Source organism: Cuculus canorus, chromosome 3, assembly GCF_017976375.1.
Source record: "Cuculus canorus isolate bCucCan1 chromosome 3, bCucCan1.pri, whole genome shotgun sequence".
Classification (NCBI taxonomy): Eukaryota; Metazoa; Chordata; class Aves; order Cuculiformes; family Cuculidae; genus Cuculus; species Cuculus canorus.
Window position 1 is genome coordinate 44,127,999 of NC_071403.1, and position 19,050 is coordinate 44,147,048.

General features: G+C 38.9%; 1 protein-coding gene across 3 annotated transcripts in view; it reads left to right on the forward strand.

The window, feature by feature from the left end:
• PDE7B (phosphodiesterase 7B) overlaps positions 1–6,044 on the forward strand; it is a 180,455-nt gene extending 174,411 nt beyond the window's left edge. For all 3 annotated transcript variants that reach the window (XM_054061457.1, XM_009557468.2, XM_054061459.1), the window contains 2 exons: positions 504–584; positions 1,117–6,044. In XM_054061457.1, the coding sequence (XP_053917432.1) occupies positions 504–584; positions 1,117–1,334 (299 nt within the window). In that variant the 3' untranslated portion in view covers positions 1,335–6,044. The remainder of the gene's footprint in view (positions 1–503; positions 585–1,116) is intronic.
• The last annotated feature ends 13,006 nt before the right edge of the window (positions 6,045–19,050 follow it).

Here is a 19,050-nt window from a genome sequence, read left to right on the forward strand (position 1 = left end):
TGAATTCTATAGCACCTGACACATAAAAACGTGTTGCCCGAGCCCATGCTTTGGCCCTTGTTATTTGTTAGGGCAGACACAGCTGACCATCGTGCTGCCCGACTCATACTATAGTAATATAATAACAGAGATTAATTTCTTATAAAGTATATATTCTACCTTTTTTTTCCATAGGAAGACATTTGAACATGAAGTAACTGAACTAAATTGTCCTAAAAATATTTCATGTGAGAGCCTGTTTTTAAAGTTAAGGTCTTCAGAACATGTAAGTGCTTAGATTAAGTGTTCATTCAAAAATCACCTATCCTTAGTGAGCTTTTTCTTTGTGTGCACACTCAGTTTCTCTGATACCTTAAACAAAGTCCCAAAAATGAAGGTATTTAGACAGTTAACATGGTCAGCCGCTCAAATCCACACGTTTGTAGTCACTGCAAGACTCTGACATAGGTATGGAGAAGAGAGATAAGCGGCAGCAAATTATTTTCTTTTCTTTCTTTTTGCAGGTGACCTGGAACAAAAATTTGAACTGGAAATAAGCCCCCTTTGTAATCAACAGAAGGATACAATACCAAGCATACAGATCGGCAAGTACTAGTTTTGTTGTCATCTCTCTGTGTTTATCTCAGTATGACACAAGCTCAAAGAGAACCTTTTCTTTTTTTCTCAATCTAGTTTTTTTAACAGTAAGAATTGTAAGTACCATAAGAAGTCACGATTCACATTCTAAATAAAAATATACAAAAAGAAACCTATCTAAGCCAAATATTGAACAGAAAGGCAAAGGAGTCATTGCATAGGGGAAAAAAGAAGGTCATTCTAATATCTGCAGAAAAGAATCACAGCCAGCGCGTGTGATTCAGTTACTTTGTTGTCTGAAATCTCCTCAGAAAAGGATGGTGTCTCTCTTAGATTTTACTGTCAAACACACAGATAGAGCCACATCTTGTAACGTGCTCTGGTGAAAAACTATGATTTCAAAAGAGGTTGATGGCTGTTTGAGGTGTCATCTGGGTTTTTGCCACATATATTGCTACATTCTCTGGAGGCACTCTGTGGGGCAACGCACTCAGGGAATTAATTTGTTCTTCACTTGCTGTCCTTTGTGTTTTTCCCCAGGGTTCATGACGTACATCGTTGAGCCACTATTTGAGAAGTGGGCCCAGTTTACAGGTGAAACCCCCCTATCTGAAAATATGCTAAACCATCTCAGGAGGAACAAGGCCAAGTGGAGGAGTTTGCTCCACAAGCAACACAGCAGTAGTAGGAGCAATGACCACTCAGGTCAAGTGACTGGCAGCCAAGAACAGACTTTAAATGAAGAAGAGACTCCTTAGTGGCAGCTTTGCACTTTTCTGTATAGCACTGCTATCTCTGTCTTGATCACAGCAGCAAACAAAATCCAAGGGAGGTAGGAACCTGTCGTCAAGACCCTGGAAAGGGAAAAATTGGTGAAGCAGAAGCTGCAAGGGCTCTCACTAACAAGCCTGCAGTTCTGCTGGGTTCCTTTCTGGATCTCCTTCACGTTCCTCTCCCCAGTCTTTGTTCTGCGTATGCCTGATGTCATTCGTCACTTCTGATCATGAACTGCCTTGGTGTGGAGTCCCAGTGAGCAGTACTGAAGCTGGGCTGGCTACAGCTGCCATGAAGCAGGAAGGATTATTGAGAGAACAGGGGAGACAGAGGCACTCTTGGTTATATATACAGTTACCATGAGTCATACTGTGACATATGTATATAGGCCCAGAGCACCATACGCTTTCCAGGCTGGCAGCTGGGCTGCACATTAAACCACCAGCATCTTCAGCATCCAGAGGACACTGGCTGAGTGAGACAGCTCTCACAGAGGGCAGAGAGAGTCTGGTTATTTTAGTAATTAAAAAAAACCCTTTTTAACTTTTGTATTCTGTGCACTAAACACCAGATCTATAAAACTTGGACTGAAGTTACTCTCCATGTACACAACTCCGGTGTAACAAGGCTCATTTTGGTAATCATTTTTATGCCACTTTGGATAAAAGACAGGCATCTTCTCGTTGCAAGGAACAATATGCCCTCGCAAACAAAAGGGAAGGTGTTGTGCAGTCTAAACCTTTGAAACACGAACAGATCTATCTTTTGAGTACTGTTTCAAGTAACATGTTTATATTCATACGTGTACAGTCTCTGTAAATACAAACTGCTACTGATTCCCATGCCAAAATACTGGAGTACTGTGGGATTGCTACCTGTAAAAACATTGGCACTGTGAACAGAATACTGTTTTAATACAAGAGAAAGCATTTGTAAATATGGTATAGAGTTTATTAATATACACCATTGTTTGTGGATAAAAGCCTTAACTTTTAGCATCCTTCATCATCTGATAGCTGCCAAAATCATATGATCACAAGATACGGTTCTGAACTGCCTTTCCACTATCTAAGGTGTATCAAAGGTCATTAAGGAATAAGGTCTGGCAGGATAACTTCTTCAAAACTTCAAACACATTCCATACGGGTCCGTGTTGTTAATCCATGGCCCCTTGCACATTCGGTTTAGGCAAAAGCTTCACATAGCCTGAAGTTCAAGTTCAAAAAAAACCAAAACCCACAGCAACACCACATAATTCTGCAGTTCAACTGGATTACCATTTATTTAAAAGTGTGAAGTTCTATTGAATAGCTTAGTGACCTAAAAATCACGTTATTCTGGTATTTCTGGAGTCCAATTGTTTTCCTGAGTGATGTTGCAGTGTAACTGATTTTCCCCCACATTCCCTCCTTAGATAGCCAGCATAAAATATTTTTTCATTTGTATTTTTCTTTTCATTAATACTTCAACTGACTTTTAGATCAGTCTTACTAAATGAAGGAAAAAAAAGCATTTCAGTCAAACTTTTAAGAAAAATCCTCTTAACTATCATAGTAGCTGAGGAATTTTCTGTGGTCTCATGCTTGGCCTTATTGATGCCATGAACAACTTCAGTTCGGATAACTTTTGTAAAATTTTCTTTAAATTTCCATCTTTTCAACAAGATTGTGTTCTCTGACACTACTGCATTGCACCAAAGGGATTGTCCCGTTTTCCTCTGCCCCTAGAAAAATTAATTGCATTGAGATAAAGTGAAGTAGTGTTGTAACCCCCCAGTACATCAAATCTGTATAGCTGTTTTCCAAAAGAACTAGCAGATATGGCCATATAATCTTGTTTGAGTATGGATGACTTGGAGAAGCCAACGAAGAAAGAGGTATTTAAGTTGGTGTTTGAGAAAGATAATGTGTAGTCATAAAAGTGCGAGGGGAAATCTGATAGAATTTTTATCAGTTCCTGGGAATATTGACCTTATTAGACAAAGTGTTCATGCTCATAAGGTGACTACTATGTTTAAAGGAAAATGAAAAGCCTAACTTTTAGTAAAAGGATGTTTTACTTTACTAATTTAGTGGACATTTAGCTTCAGGAAAAGAGACTGCAACCCAGTGAAATAGGAAGGTGGAGATCCCTCTGAGAACACAGAGCATCCCAAGAACATTGTTTTTCTTCTCCTCTGCTGTCTTGTAAGCTATAAGCAGTGAAAATATTCTTCTTCCTCCCTTTTCTAAATGGGACTCACAAATCAGAAAGTACCATAACAATCAAAGAAAAAGACTTGTAGTAGAATAAAATTATTTCTAACTACAGAACACAAATGTCTTTTTAACCACCTGATGGTGGAGGTGGGAGCATCGCCACTTTGCAGCTTTTTAGGTGTATGTTTCGTTCTCCTAACAGATTTAGGGCAATTATTAGGACATTACACGAGCAGTGTAATGTGCTGCTTAGAAGCACTTAAATACGTACAAACGGATCTATTTTCCCTTGTTTTGTCTTTTTACTGAGAAATTGAAGCCATTTTCCATCTAGTTCAAAGAATTTTTTTGAAATGCTCTGAAGTTTAGTTAAACAAACACGGTGTCTAGCAGCATAAAAAGCTCTTGACAGATACATTATTGAGCTGTTTCTGAGGAGCTTCCAGAAAACAGGTCCAACAGGAAAGCTTAGGTACAAATCGAGTTCGGTTATAGCTACAGTAAAATCTAGATCTTTTCTGTAATTAGAGCCTACAGGGTCCATTACAAGTCTGCTCTTACCAAGTTAAAACTTTGCAACTTGGAAAAGCTGCTCTTGAAATGAACAGGCTGTGAGGTTTTTCGGTGCACTGAACATCCTTGCTGGATTTCAATGACCTTGTCTAATGAAACAATCCTTGAAATAGGTTCTGGGTGGTTCCAGAAATGCTTCTGTACTTGTAAGCCAAACCCATTACACAAATTTGGTTCTGGGCCAGTTTGCCTCAGGTGCTCTAGACAAAAGCATGCTGAAAAGTTAGCCTCTGGCAGCAGATGTCTGGCAGCCAAATTCACTAGGGTCTGCAATGCAAAGTGGTACTGTCTGATTTCCCAGCCAAACCACACCCAATATAGCACATCCAATAGCACCACTGCTCAGTATATACGATTATGGTATGTATTTGTTATTTTCTAGTTCGGAGGACACTTCTGTACTGGGATTTCTCCCGAAGATGCCAACAGAATGCTAGATGCACAGAAAAAAACCCAAAACATCTATGTAGGTAATACAGACTTGTGTCTTGTCAGTCCTATTAGCCACATCACAGAAAACCCTTGTAATTTGTTTTCTTATTGGGCCAGCGCAGCTAGAAGATTCTGTTTTAAAACTCAGTTTTTTCATATAAGGAAGGAAGCAGAAAACTGCTAGAAGCAGGAGTTTAAAACACTTTTATACCTTAGAAATATATTTCTTTAGATTAAAACCTAATTTCTTTAAAGGCAGGTTTCATACCATGAAAGAGGAAAATTCTGTATAAATAACAATAATAATATAACAAAATAAAGTGACGATAAGTGAAACTTCTAGGCTGATTAAAATAATGCATATGTATGCTTTTTTGTTAAGTAAAGATTTTGCCTACCTTTGGCTTTTTAAGGGTCCAGACAACAGTGTTGTTCAGTGTTCCAGACAACAACCAAAAGAGGAAAGAAGGACTGTTCAAGATGTGTACGTTTAAAACACAGAAACAGAGGAAAGAAAAGTAGCAGAGATTAAGTAGAGTCTCTGAAAGAAAAAAACCCACATGATCTGCAGTTGTATGTAACCTAATCGACAACATGGGCCAATTATTTTCCTGTAAACTATTCGTTTTCATGAAGGAAATCAACATCTCCCCAAATGATCAGTGAGAAGGTTGCTACCAGAGTAAATGAGACAAACCCATTTTCCCACTGCATAGCTATCTCACCAGCTTTTCCAGTCTGTGGTTGAAATGCCTGTTAAAAGTTTCCAACAAAACAGAGACAGAATGAATACTAGCCCTTCCAAACTGAGTTTCCTTGGAAAGGAGAAAGATTGAAGTAGTTTTAATTTTATTTTCAGGTATCAGGGTACCAGTCATAATTCATAGCCTTGTATTTTTAAAGCCACTCAGCTGAGTTGTCCATAAAGTACTCCCATTCCCCTGCTGATGCCACCATCCCCTGCTCATGACCCACAAAAAATAAATATCAATGCTTAAATTTGAATTAAGATCCTGCAAATCCAAAAAAGCCACTTCAAAATACAAACCCAAGGCAAGCTCATGCCATGAATGTGTATCCAAATTACTTTGATTGGTGCAAATTATTGTTCTACTATTTGTTTCTATAATCCATCCAATATTTTAGGTACATAAACTTTAAGTGAAGAGCATAAGTTTGAGTTGGATGTAAAGTATATTCTGCTTATCTTTAAATTCAAGATTGTATATGTCATGTTTATTGTAAAGCATTTTATATATACATATTCACATATCTTATACAAGTCTATGGGCCAAACACTGGTCCCACCAACTTCACTGGGACCAAGAATCAGCCCTCATATGTGCGTATATATGCCATATGCATCATTCTGAAAGGAAGCACTAGATTGTGTGAAAATGCTGTGACTGCTATGCAGTGATGCCAAGAGACTTAACTGTATCTTTTTTAACATACTGCTGTAAGTATTCATCATGTCAAAGAATGACAACTAATAAAAAAATAAAAAAAGAATGAAGTGTCCAAAGTTCTTTAGTAGAACTATTTGATTGAAAGCATCTCCTTAGTTTGCAGAAGACATTATGGTTTGACGAGGCAGCGAAAGTCCTGCTGCGTCTATCCTCCCACTGCATGTCCTGCCTACCAACAAAATAATCCCTAGTGCGCTGCTTCTGAGAACTTTTCTCTAAATTTACACCCTTAGCATTGTTGTAGGAATTAAATGAAGTTACCATCAGGTGAAGTCTTTCCATATCTTTCTCCTAAGCATATAGTAGAAGGAGCTTCAAACTCCCAGGGAAAACATTTCACTTTTAAATAAAGAAGAGTGAGTTGTCTTTTACTATTTTTTCAGTTCCGAGCTAGTTCACCATAGTGTCATTGGTCAGTTTTAATCTCCATTTTCTCATTTCTCAGTTGTAGACAATGTTATATATATCTTATAGAATCATAAGGCTGGAAAAAATCTTGGAGATCATCAACCAAGACTGTCCACTACTCAATCATGTCCCCAAGCACCTCCTCTTCCCTCCTTGGGCAACCAGTTTCAGTGCTTGATTACCCTTTCTGTGAAGAAGTTTTTCTTAATGTCTGATCTTGTGCAACACAACAAAGGCTTGTGAAGTTTAAATGAAAATAAGGGAAATAATATCATTCTACACCAATAAATATCTCAATGTGAGAGATACCTGTCATTGCTGATAGTCTTATGCCACTGCAGGGATTCTTCTTCTTGACTTTGACACATTTCTAAAGCCAGAATTTCTTTGTGCCTAAAAGTCTTCAGCAACAACACTCATGTAGTTTGTGAAGAGCAAATGCTACAGTTGAACTGAATATAGAAGCTCAAATTAGATTTGCTTTCTCTGCTATTCAGCCAAAATTTTAAATTCACTTTCTTAAAATAATAAGAACACCCTTCCGAATTATAGCAGTGTTTTCATGTGTCCCTTGGGTGCAAACTGAATTGCACAATGGAGTCTAGACTGAAGCTGCTTAGAGATCTCTCCTGTATATGGATGGAGTTGTGATCATTTTCTCCAGTTTTATATAGTCAACATGGAAAAACTACTAATAATTTTCCACAACATAGTTAGCTAGTAGTGTTATTTTCAAGAACATCTAAGTCAATACTTTTTTCTGCTCTGCACAGGTGTTTTCTGTATGGATGCTGGTGCTTAATAGTTCCACAGAAATCATAGGATCATTAGGTTGGAAAAGACCTTGGAGATCATAAACTCCAGCCCTACCTGTCTACTACTAAATGATGTCCCTAAGCACCTCATCTACCTGCCTTTTAAACACCTCCATGGTTAGTGACTCAATCACCTCCCTGGGCAGCCTCTGCCAGTGCCCAATGACCCCTTCTGTGAAGAAATTTTCCTAATGTCCAATCTAAACTTCTCCTGAAGCAGCTTGACGCCATTCCCTATTGTCCTATCACCTGTCACTTGGGAGAAGAGACCAACACCCACCTGTTTGCAACCTCCTTTCAGGTAGTTGTAGAAAGCAATAAGGTCTCCCCTCAGCCTCCTCCAGGCTAAACAACTCCAGTTTCCTCAATCACTCTTTGCAAGACTTGTTCTCCAGCCCCTTCACCAGTTTCATCACTCTTCTCTGGACACACTCCAGAGCCTCAATGTCTTTCTTATAGTGAGGGCCCCAGAACTGAACACAGTACTCGAGCTGTGACCTCATCAGTGCCGAGTACAGGGGGAGGATCTCCAGGACTTTTTTGACCTGTATGTGCTGTGAGATGGCACCCAAGATGACCTGTTCCATGACTTTCCCTGGCAGTGAGGTCTGACTGACAGGCCTGTAGTTTCCTGGATCCTCTCTCTAGCCCTTCTTGTAAATGGGTGTAACATCTGCCAGCTTCAAGTCCAAAGGAATTTCCTCAGTCAGCCAGGACTGCTGGAAGATGATGGAAAGAGGTTGGACAAGTACCTCCACCAGCTCCCTTAATACCCTTGGGTGAATCCGGCCCCATAGACTTATGAATATCTAGTTTGCCTAGCAGGTCTCTAACTATTTCCTCTTGGATCAAGGAGCTTTATTCTGCTCTTCCTCCTTGTCTACTACCTCATGAGGTAGACCAGCGTGTTGAAATGAATCACTGAACTGAACAGCAAAAGAAAAATTAATAATAAGGAAGCTTTTTTGTTCTGGCCAAAGACTTCACTGTGGTTTAAAGCTTAGGTGGAGAAATCTGGGAAATATAACCATTCATTAAGAAAAGCAGCAATACAATATGCACACGACAAACAATTACTTAAATGACAGACACTCCTATTCCCTAAAAGTGAGGAAGTCAAGGCCTCTCTAACATCCGACAGAGTCCAGTCTTCTCTGAGCTAGCATGAGCATAGCTACAAAATACGCTGGGTTTAGCACAAGGAAGTCTTATGGTGTTCCCACTCCTACACCTCTTGATCTTTCAGCAATGTTGCACACAGTACAGTCTCAAACAGCTATTTAGGAACAGGCAGACAGAAATTAAACACAGAATAGAAAAGAAAGGGTTTAGTTGGCTCTGCCACTAAAACCAATGGACCATTTTACTATACTCTGGACTAGTTTGCATCTTAGGAAGAGTGTTACTAAACATCATGCAACAGCTCCATCAAAGACAAATTAATTTTGCTAATAGCAGCATCACTTTCTAAAATCTACCTTGGATGTCCATGGAGGGCCACGTAGATCTAAAAATACAAGAAACTGAGTATCACAACAATGAATTTAATGTCAGACAATGTTATAGTAATATTCTTTAGAGAGAAGACTTTCTTTCAGAAGACTGAAAGAAATATAGCTACCAAAAAGAAAAATCCAGAGCAACAGGTACACCATGCATTTGATGCCCAGCCTCATTTCTATAACAGGACCTAACAAGATCTGGAGACAAATTTGGGGCTAATCACTTCAGGCAATCAAAATCCAAATAAAATAGAAAGCACTGAATCATATGATAGATTCAGAGACAGATTGAACAAGAAAAATCAAATATTGTCACCAAAACCACTCTTCTGTATCTTTCATCTTTTGCATTGGAAAAATATATTTAAATTCAATCTTTAGAGGGAGAAGGAAAAGAAATATATACATATTAGTATCATCAACTGGGAGATCAAATCACAAATGGAATTACTTTGTTTAAAATGTACTGTTTTGCTGGGATTAAGTTCCACATGTATGACAAGTATTTTGGGACACAGCCAGTGCCCTCTATGGTACCTACGCACAACACATTTCCACTCAATGTACCAAAAACAAACAGCACCTGTTCTACCATTACTGCAAGAAATATTAAGGAGTGGCCATTTGCCCTACAGGCTTTGAAGTACCTTTTATCAGCACGAAGGCCTAATTAAGGTGCATATACCTATGAAGTCTAATTGCCCTGACTCCCACGTTAAAGGGGAATCTTCCTCAGCAATTCTGCCTATGTAAAGACAAACATTAAACTAACTAAGAAATATAAATTAAGTAAGTCAGTTGTGATGTTGGATGGGTATTTCAGCTACTAAAAACAGCTAAATTATGTTGGCATATTGTGTGCTTTAACTGTATAAAGTTGTATACAAATCTTTAACATAGAAAACACACTTCCTACATTTCCCTTCAGTGTGGCTACAAACAATGCAGACAAATCATATTAAATGAAGGTATGAGTGAACTAAAGTGAAGAAAATTGGATAAGAATCCATGTAGTCGATTTTCTTCTGCACTCAATCCTCACAATTCCTCTGTGCTCACTCTATCAAAAGCCCCATTTGGAGATGACCAACACTGATTATCAAGCCCCCATTTTTACCTTCCTAGATCTTTTGCCCCTCCCCATGCACACTTAATTACAGTCAGCTTCTTGAAGACACCAGCTAGTCACAAACAAGACAAAACAAAATGTGCTTTGGGAAAGGATGGTACTTATTATGTTTTTTTAAAGAGTAGAGTGACTTCCCTCTCATCCCAAAAGAGAAGGAGAATTCTTTGTTCTCTGAGATGCTCTGACTTTGTCTGGAAGAAAGGTCAGAGACCGCAGGCTATGTCATGTAAGAGAGCCATAGCAAGAAGCTCGCAGTTTACTTGGAGAACACAGCAAATAAAATTCTTGAGAGTCTTCGCTATCACCTAGACATTGGAGGGGCCTAAGAGGCGTCGCTGCAATTTGGCAAGGTAGTGAGTTAAGGGGAAGCAAGGACTTTCATATAAGGGCACAATAAGCAGAGCAAAAGTTACTTCTTTTTATTTTCTGCCTTCCTTGGTCATTTCTGAGTTCTGCATAGTTAAAACTGTATTGTGAAAAAAAAAAATGGCCTTTTGATTTCAGGAGAAGTATCTTCCTGATGCTTAGGTCGGCTTAAATTCCTGTCACACTTAAGCACTTTTTACAACAGTGTGAAACCTGTTGGGTTTTTTTAATACATCATTGTATACATTTCAGTTTCCCAGTTTTAAGGATTCATAGTTAAAAATATTACTATTAATTTTTGCTTACAAATGAGTGTAGGAAACGTCTAGAATCCAGGTGACTTTTGCCAAATCCTCCATCTGCCTAAAAACTATCACAGTAGAACCTCACCTTTTGAACAGCCTTCATTTTATTCTGAACAATTCTACCACTTAAGCCTATATGTTTGCAGGCTTTGAAATATAAACCACCAACAAAATTATCTGCAATTTTGGTTATTACAGCTCAACAGTTACATTGTACATGAAATGCTAGATAAAGGTGGAACTTATTTATTTGCACTGTGGCTACACTTTGGAGCGTTCTAGTTATGGATCAGGACCCCACAGGGGACACACAAATCTTCACAATGGAAATAATTTAATAACAGATTCATGCTACTTCAAAAGCTCAAGGAAACCACCACATATCCTGTAGACAACTAGGTGTGAAAGCACAGCATTTACTTTATATCACAGTCGCTAAACTTCTACAATCTTGTGGAAAAAGTTAATGCACCACCTGTAAGTACCTAAAAAAACCCTGTACATTTTGCTGGACTTTTTGAGGAAACAGTTTACTCCATCACCAATGCAACCACAGTTTGCTCTTGCTGGCACCTCAGTGTCATTAATTTAAAGGGAGAGCTTACATCATAACTCTTGAATTACTTGACAGCTTCAAATTTTACCTGTGGGTGTCACATTGCTCTCCACGACATCTTATATAATAATGCAGATGTCATTTTTCAGCTGGCACAGCACATCTACAAACTTAAATTTTACCAAGATCCATGACTGTATGAAGTCTTCTTAAAGCTCTGAGTACCAGCAAGGAGTTTGCACCCTCAAGAGTAGCACAGGCTCCTCCCTCTTAGAAACTAAAAGTACTACTGAACTGTAAACAAAATACCTTTAGTGAGAGCTGATCTCTTTTTAAAGACAACCTATGATAAATACATTAGAAAATAAATATACTTCAAAATTTCTCTGCAGAAAATAATGTAAAGGAGAGAGAAGGAAGGCCACGTTGTCAAAAGGTGATTCAGCTAAGAAAAATCTCTTGATACGAATCAGGTGAACTTTCTGAGACCCAGGCTTTTACATGCAATAAACTCTGATCACCCAGATATCAGAAGCCATAGACATTTTTGTTGGTCTATAGTTCGTTCACCGTAGAACTAGCTTTGGGTTCTGCTCCTGAGAAGAAATAAAGGAAAGTCACCACTCCTCGCTGTGGATGTCATGCTCATCATAGAAACGCACTCTCGTTTTAAATTATTCTAGTTTTCACTTCCTGCTACTGGTTAGTGTTCTATTACTCTCTGTCAGAGAAAGTGGGTTTTAGTACCTTTTTTTCTCCCCCCTCTTCATGCATTCACCAACAAATCAGGTCACTGCAAACAGATTTGCTGTTTCTAAGAGAGTACAGTAGCAACCCTTTATAGTTTTCCAACTGACTGGACTAGAATGTACTCTCTTTCTGAAGATCTAATGCATTATCATTACAGCTTTGCGCCATCATTCTCATCCTAATTATTTCTCACAACGTAATTTCTGGTTTTAATCACACAAATTTTATCATTTATTTCATTACTAAAAATATAAAACTGCACTAATCTATGACCGTAGTAGAAATACTTTTTTTTGGTGATTGTTATCTACTGGGGGGGAAATGGAAGCACAGGGAGGAAAAAAATCTATGAGTTTGTACAGATGTGTAGAAATAACACACGTTTCTGTGGTTTCCCCAGGCAACTACCAGCTTAGAGAACTGTTAACATGCTCTTCTCCTAGCAACAGCACCAATGGCTTACAAAGAATGAAACAATCTCCCAAATTCTGTTTATTTAGCTTATCATATGTTACTATTTCTTTCTTTTATTTGTGACCTCAAAATTCTAACTCAACATCGAAACTATGATATGAGTGGCAAAGGTTATAGAGTTGGTTATTTGGTAGAGATCAGTCTCACTAGCAGCCTGTTCATTGTTCTGAAATACTTAATACAAAGTATACTCTCAAAGAGAAGATTATGCCACTGCTAAGAAATAGTAAAGGGGCTAAAGATTTACAAGTAGTTATTTCAGAAAAGATCCTGCAGAAACATAACAAGTAAAACTTTAACATAATTCATATACAGGCAGACAGTGCATATGAGAGGAATAGAAGACAAAGGAAAATGCAGCCAGATGAAAAATGTTTGAGTAGTCAAATGGGCAGATAAGGAACAGGGATTCTTCATAAATCCCACATTTCACTCTAGTCAAATCAAAGTACAACTTCAGACTAGCTGTTTTTACTACCACAAACTACTGAATTTCAGATTACTTTCCCAGTGTAAATGCTGGTAAAGCAGCTCCTAACTTAAAAACATGAACATAGAGCTTGATCTCTATTCAGAAACAGCTCTCTATAAGCAAGGAAAAAGCATGACAAAACCAGCCTGGGTTATCAAGCCAGCAGATGCCAGTCAAATATGGTATGAAAGTCAAGCAATACACTACTAGAAAAAGCATAAAGACTAAATACCATCTAGATAAAATTAAGGAACAACAGAATACATATACACACATAGAAAAAGGCGGTATTCTAAAGGACAAAAACCCCTCACTCAGTAGAATACACAAGCACAGCCTCACTGATCCATACTGCTATTTCAGAACTTTAAACGCAGAATCCTACAGCTCTCACTATCAAAAAAATAAGACAAATATTCACAGGCTGTAAACTATAAGGGGACAGTAACGTACAAAGACATAAAACTAAGCTTACTTTTAATTTCTTCCTACTCCTACCTTATACCAGTAACTGCTGTTCAGTGGCAACGGCTTCCCAGCATACACAGCTGCTGTGTCATGGCGTAAGAACTAATAAGTAAAACAAAATAGCAGGAACAATCAAGTGAGCTTAACTTTCCTCATTAAGTAAAACACAGACTACTAAGAGGAAACATAGATGGCAAGAACTGACATCTTAAATGAACAAGTTCTCCACAGTTCAAGGTGATAGGACAGTTAAAATATTCCTTATTTAAAAATATGTAGCTAAATTCAGACTTTCATTCCACTCTAGCAACTCTAATGAAGCTGATAGGGATGCAGAAGCATTACTGAAAGCTGGACATTGCCCAGTTCTGCAAGCATACCCTTACTCAGCTTTATGAATGCCTCTAAGCTTGTTCAATTCATTGTTTACGTGTGATGATCATAGAATGTGTATGCTTACAGGAGTAGAGTATAATCTTTCATCTGAAATGTGAATTGCTATACCTGATGGCCACTTTGACTTTTAATCAGTAAGTGGCAGCATATTTTCACTTGTATAATCTAAAAGTTATTTAAACTAATCCCTGCAATTCCATGGCAGTGCTTGTTATGTGTGTATTGCACCACAAACAGAAATTTTCTCCAACAGCCATTTCACGTGTGATATGAGAGAACGTTTCTTCACAAAAAGACTACTGGCAGATGAAGCTCTTCTCTAACTCACCACAAAATCTTCTGTCTGTTCTCCATAAAATGAAGCAGTAAATTTATTTTGTGAAGAGAATAAACTAGCTCGGTGTTGACCTTTTTACTAATCCAAATACACATAAATATAGTGCACCATAACACAAGTAAGTTAGAAACACAATTCTACAATTTAGTGAGCACTTCTAAATAGATAAAAATATAAAGGGATTAAAACTTTGCTGTTTGACCTATTACTGACAAACCTGAATTAAACTTATTGTAACATAGATCTGGTGTAACACTGCTCTCTGGCGGTTAAATACATGCAGTTCATGTGCAGAATGTACCAACTATTTACATCAATTACTCAAATTTTTCAAATATATTTTATTCTAAGATACCTTTTGCTGATTAGAGGTTTACCGCAACCAGTGCCAACTCCACCCCTACACATTGTGCTGCCACTTTTCTGTTACCTAAAGAGGGAATTTAGACTCCTGCTTTCAGTTCTGTGACCTGTTGAAATTAAATGCTTAAATGAGTCTTAAGCAAAAGGTATGAATATTTCCAGCCCAATAACAAACAAAATGAGAGTCTGAACACTCCTGCTCACATACAGAAACAATCCGCTTTTAAAGCCTCCTTCCAGCCAAGTAGCCTGAATGAAAGCATAAACAGAAATTAACATGTAGAGAGGACTAGAAACATAGCTGGAACAAAAGCACCACATTGTTTTCCTTTCAACATGAAAAAAAAAATCAAAATCAAATTCCCATTGCAGAAGGAGAGGCTCCACCGAGAGGACTATTGGGAAAATTAATGAATATGAAAAGAAGGGCCTTCTGGTTATTATAATTAGTTATTAGAACTAATTCTTTAAATAAAGAATACCACAGAAACTAACACCTAGCACAATCAGAGATGCGTCTTGACTAAATAGGTAAATTAGAGCTAGACAGAACAAAGTTATGATATCACAGAATAAACTACTACTTCAATCTCCTAGTACAAAACATGGCGTTTGAATTTAAAGAAAAAGATCCCTTTAGCAACACAGAAGGTTTTAGGATCTTCATTTTTTTGCTAGGCTGGCAAGTTCACATACATACGTAGGTGCTTCTGAATACATCTGATCGAATTAGGATTCATATTCACGATTAAGAGATTTTCAGTGATTTCTTTCTAGTTCTGTTAAACAAAGGCCAAGAGAATTTATTTCTACTTGACTTCATTTTGATGTGTCCTAGCATTAATTAAATAATACAGATATTTGGGTTAATATCAGTTATCTTATAGAACATAGCTATTTTATTGAAACACACCCAGAGATGGATAGACAAAACATTTATTTACAGAATAGATATACAAAAAATAGATTGAAAACTGTGATAAAATCACTTGTCAATCATTTGTCAGTGACTGGTATTAAGAGAGAAAAATACTTCTGAAGCACAAGAATTTGTAGGTAATCTGGGCAAATAACACTGTAATGGGCAAAGTATTTCCCAGGTTAAGAGACAGCTGTCTTCTTCAGCCTTTACCCACAACATGATTTTAGATATTGTTAAAACTATCACAGCAGTTAGACATTGGACTCCTAAACAAAACATTTCAAGGTGTAATTATGGAGCATGATGTGCATTGCTATAAATCACTGAAGCATTTAGAAACAGCAAGGAAGGAAAAAGTTTGTCAAAGACCCTTCCAGATTGTGCCTTTCTGACACATTTGTCAGTCAAGATGCAAGAAAAAGGGCGGATTTATTTATACAGACACAAGCATTAATTCACGTCTTTTTTTTCTCTTTGCATAACTTGAGTTATTTTTCGCACAAGACATGCATTAGTTTTGATAACTTTGTAAGATTCTTCCTTCTCTTACAAAATCCCTTCTATGCTTACTATCTAATTCTTGTCCTTTTTTGCTATACTGTTTATAACTTCAGCTTCCTACTTCAACAAAGTATTTTGAAAAATAATTTACAACGCCCCTTTTTATACATTGGTGATTTACAACAGGTATCCTATCCCTTCTAGTCAAGCTACATGCTTCCCGTCCAAATCTTTGAAATTAAATTGACTATTTGAAGTACACTTCTTTGAGTGTACTCAATTCCATATCTACCCACTATGGAATTTACCTGCTTCCAGTTTCTTGGAGGCAGGGCTACATTTGTAAATCAAGGCCAGGGGAAATGGTTCAAATGCGCTTTCTTGTAATAAGAAAAGTGAGCAGATGAGGTCCTCCATAGACAAATAGGAGCAGCTTCATGTTCACAACCCCTTATCCTTATGAGCAACTTCAACGATCCTGGTATCTGTTGGATGGACAACATAGAAGGGCATAAGCAATCCAGGAGGGTACTGGAGTGTTTTCATGATAACTTCCTTCTCATTGCGACAGAGGAGCCAACAAGGAGACATGCTAAACTGGACCTTGTTCTCAACCAACAAGGAAGGGCTGGGGGGAATGTGAAGCTTAAGGGCAGCCTCGGCCATGAAATGGTTGAGTTCAAGATCCTTAGGAGAGTGAGGAGAGCATGCAGCAAGCTCACTACCCTGGATTTCAGGAGAGCAGACTTGGGCCTCTTCAGGGGTCTCCTTGGTAGAGTACCACGGGATAAAGCCCTAAAGGGGAGAGGGGCCCAAGAAAGCTGGTTAGTATTCAAAGATTGCATCATCCAAGCTCAGGAGCAATGCACCCCAACAAAGAGGAAGTCAGGCATTATTGCCAGGAAGGCGGCATGGATGAAGAAGAAGAGGCTCCTGAACAAACTTAAACTCAAAAGGGAAGCCTGCAGAGGGTGGAAGCAAGGGCAGGTAGCCTGGGAGGAACACAGAAAATCTGTCCAGGCAGCCAGAGATCAAGTTAGGAAAGCTAAGGCCCAGACAGAATTAAACCTGGCCGAGGACGTCAAGGATAACAAGAGAAGCTTTTATAGGGGTGTCGATGATAAGAGGAAGACTAGAGAGAAAGTGGGCCAGGAGGCCCACTCTCCAGGAGGAGATGGGAGACCTGGTTACCAAAGATATGGAGAAGGTTGAGGTAGCCAATGACTTTTTTGCCTAATTCTTCACTGGCAAGGTCTCGAGCCACACCACCTAAGTCACAGAAGGCAAAGTCAGAGACTGAGAGAACAAAGAACCACTCACTGTAGGAGATCATGTGCGATACAATCTAAGGAACTGAAGGTGCACAAGTCCATGGGACCTGATGAGATGTATCCACAGGTCCTGAGAGGACTCAGATTAAGTTGATAAGCCACTTTCCATCATCTTTGAGAAGTCGTGGCAGTTCAGTGAAGTTCCAACTGACTGGAAAAGGGGAAATACAGGCCCCATTTTTTAAAAAGGGAAAAAAAGAAGACCCAGGGAACTACAGGCTGGTCAGTCTCACCGCTGTGCCCAGAAAGATCATGAAGCAGATCCTCCTGGAAAATCTGCCGAGGCATATGAAAACTAAGGAGGTGACTAGTGACAGCCAACATGGCTTCACTAAGGGCAAATCATGCCTGCTTAATTTGGTGGCCTTCTATGATGGGGCTACAGCACTGATGGATAAGGGATGGGTAACCAACATTACCTATCTGGATTTGTGCAAAGACTTTGACACTGTCCTGTATAACATCCCTGCCTGTAAACTGATAAGACATGGATTTGATGGACCACTTGGTAGATAAGGAATTGACTGGCTGGTCACTCTCAAAGAGTTGTGATCGATGGCTCAATGTCCAAGTGAAGACCAATGACAAGTAGCATTCTGCAGGGGTTGGTATTGGGACAGGTATTGTTTAACATCTTTGTTGGAGACACAGACAGTGGGATTGAGGGCAACTTCAGCAAACCTGCCAATGACACTAAGTTGCACGGTGTGGCAGACACGATGAAGGGAAGGGATGTCATCCAAAGGGACCTTGACAGGCTTGAGATGTTGGTCTGTGCAAACCTCATGAGGTTCAACAAGGCCAAGTGAAAGGTCCTGCCCCTTGGTCAGGGTAATTCCAAGCACAATTAAAGGCAGAGAATGGATTGAAAGTAGCCCTGAGAACTTCAGAGTGTTGGTTGATGAGAAGCTGAACACGAGCCACAAATGCACACTATGCCAACCGCATCCTGAGTTGCATGAAACAAAGTGTGACCAGCAGATCAAGGGAGGTGATTCTGGAGTGCTGCGTCCAATTCTGGAATCCTCAGCACAGGAAAGACATGGACATGTCAAGAGTGAGTCCAGAAGGAGGGCCACAAAGATGATCAGAGGAGCTGGAGCACCTCTTATATCAGGACAGGCTGAGTGAGTTCGGCTTCTTTAGCTTAGAGAAAGGAAGGCTCTGGGGAGACCTTACAGCAGCTTTCCAGTCCTTAGAGGGGGCTGAAAGGAAAGCTGAGATGGGCATCTTTATCAGACAGCACAGGGATAGGATGAGGGATAACAATTTTAGGCTGAAAGAGGACAGATTTAGATTAGACATTAGGAAGAAATTTTTTACTGTGAGGATGGTGAGGCACTGGACTAGGCTGCCCAGGGAAGGCATGGATGCCCCATTCCTGGAAGTTTTCAAGGCCAGGCTGGATGAGGCTTTCAGCAACTGATCCAGTGGAAGGCATCCCTGCCCATGGCAGGGGAGTTGGAACTGGATGATCGTCACAGTCCTTTCTGACCAAACCATTTTACAATGAATGAACCTAATTCTTTTATCCCCTGAGGATTAACATTCTCCCTTAATATTCACTACACCTTGAAAAGAGAAAATCTTGCAGGAGATAGCAACTAAGAGATCTTGACTATGCCAACGCAGGAATAAATATTGAAATAAGAGAGGCTGATGAAATAACTGAATGGAACAGAACTGCAATACATATATAGTACAAAATATATGATGCAGCATGCAAGCAGTAAGGCAAGAAAGGAAAAAGAAGAGTACATTTGTTGAAGAAACACTACAATAGCTTCACTATTTAGTTATACTAAATTACATAAAGACTGTAAAGATATAACCAAATAAAACTTGCATACCTACCTTCTGTAGATTTTTATACACAAAGACTTCCAAAACAGTTTTGCAAGGCAAAATTAATGGAAGTATATGATGCAAAATG